Genomic DNA, 1695 nt, shown 5'->3' with positions numbered 1-1695 from the left:
GGGGACGAGCCGCCGCCACCGCTGCACGCACGTAGAGGCCGCCCGCCTCCAAAGCAGGTGCCAGGGGAGCATGAGCATGAGCCCCGCGCCCAGCCCGCCTCCACAGCGCAGCCTGTCGCCTCTTGAGCCGCAGGCTTGAAGGGGGCTTCTCCTGCCCAGGAGGCGGGAGATCTGTCTCTTTCCTCCCCTGCTTGCCCTCCCCCTGGGAGGAGGTGTGTAGCAGACACAGACACGCACACGTGGATGCGGGGGGAAATGGCGTAGGGTTTGTTTTCCCGCCGTCCTGCGTCCCCAAGTTGGCCATGTCTGCACCTGGGAAGCCTGAAATCCACTGCTGAGGCCTCAGGAATGAGAGAGGAGCTGACCGGGGCAAATCAAAGGGCCCATCAGATGAGGAGGAGGAGGATGCCTCTGTGACGGTCAGCGGGGTTTAATACAGCTGTGCAGCATGAATAGGAAGAAAGGAGACAAGGGGTTCGAAAGCCCAAGACCATATAAATTATAAGTATCCATTTCTTTTTTCTTTTTCATGTACTTGAGACCCACGTTTATTATCTTATCTGCCTGGTATGTCGAGACATGAAGTATAGGCTGACCAAAAGGTGGCTGCCTAAATCGAGAATGGTCTGGGAAATCAAATTAAGTTGGATGCATTTAGAGATGCTTTAACACTTTATTTTAAAATGTAGTTATGCTCTGAAAAAATTCAGACTGATGGCCATATTTGGGGTCAGGAAGGAACTTTTCCCCAGGGTCGCTTAAGTAGCAATGGTGGGGAGGGGTTTGCTTTCCTCTGTAGTGGCAGCATGGCCCCCTATCCCAGATTTCCTGGCCCTATACTGACATTTCATTGAAGCAGGATGTTGGTGGCTGTGGTTCTCCTGCTTTAGCTGTGGCAGGTTAAGGTGTTAGATGCATGTTGTGTCAGGGTTGATGGTAGTCTTAGGTGGAGTTTATATTAAGATTCCTATAAGATGGTTTTCATTGGGATGAACCTGCCTCAAACAGCGGGTTGGACTAGGTCTTCAGAGGTCCCTTCCAGCCCTTCTCTAGGTTTCTGTAAGATGGTATTGCTGGGTTGCCTGCCCCAGTGATTTTCTGTCAAACTTGTGTCATTTCCTGTATTAAAAAGGACATAATCTTCAAATTCAGGTTAATTTCAAAAGAAAACTGTTTGTTTTGCTACTCTTGTATCAGTAGTAAACATTCTGCAGCTGCAACTTATTTAACGATTATACCTGAGCAAGAGTAGAATTCCATTCATTTTCACATGGTTGTTGTAAGTGCTCTAGTCTACAATAACTTCAGTTGGAAAAAGTGATTGTTAGGGCTGTGTGAAGCTTTGGTTGCTGATTCAATTCGGTGAAGATTCAGCTGCCAAATCTCCGAATCCAAATTGAATCAGGAGACCCTTTAATCTCTCTGAATCAAATTGGAACCCTCTGAATCGATTTGGAGAGATTCAGTGATTAAGACAGACACAGCTTTAAATGTTTTTTTTGTGTACCTCAAGATAACAGGCAGCTCATGAACACTGAGATGCTGGGGCAGATAGAGCATCGCACGGGAGCACAGGGGAGTCTGCAGCACACTTGGTGGCATACCCAGAACTGGACCAGAAGTACTTCCAATCCACTTTTGGGTCTGCCACAGAGCATGCAGGGGACCCCTCACCCGCCCCTCTAGCTCAGGAGT

The 1695-nt window shown here is 48.6% G+C and overlaps 1 protein-coding gene across 1 annotated transcript in view; it reads left to right on the top strand.

Annotated features, from left to right (window-relative positions):
• Positions 1-60: 60 nt before the first annotated feature.
• Positions 61-1695, top strand: part of TAF2 (TATA-box binding protein associated factor 2) — a 127016-nt gene continuing 125381 nt past the window's right edge. Inside the window, exon 1 of the mRNA XM_019528103.1 lies at positions 61-501. Within this exon, the coding sequence (XP_019383648.1) occupies positions 449-501 (53 nt within the window). The 5' untranslated portion in view covers positions 61-448. The remainder of the gene's footprint in view (positions 502-1695) is intronic.

Source organism: Gavialis gangeticus, unplaced genomic scaffold (genome assembly GCF_001723915.1).
Source record: "Gavialis gangeticus isolate Ggan-Ray unplaced genomic scaffold, GavGan_comp1, whole genome shotgun sequence".
NCBI classification, from domain to species: domain Eukaryota; kingdom Metazoa; phylum Chordata; order Crocodylia; family Gavialidae; genus Gavialis; species Gavialis gangeticus.
This window is presented reverse-complemented; position numbering and strand designations above follow the sequence as displayed.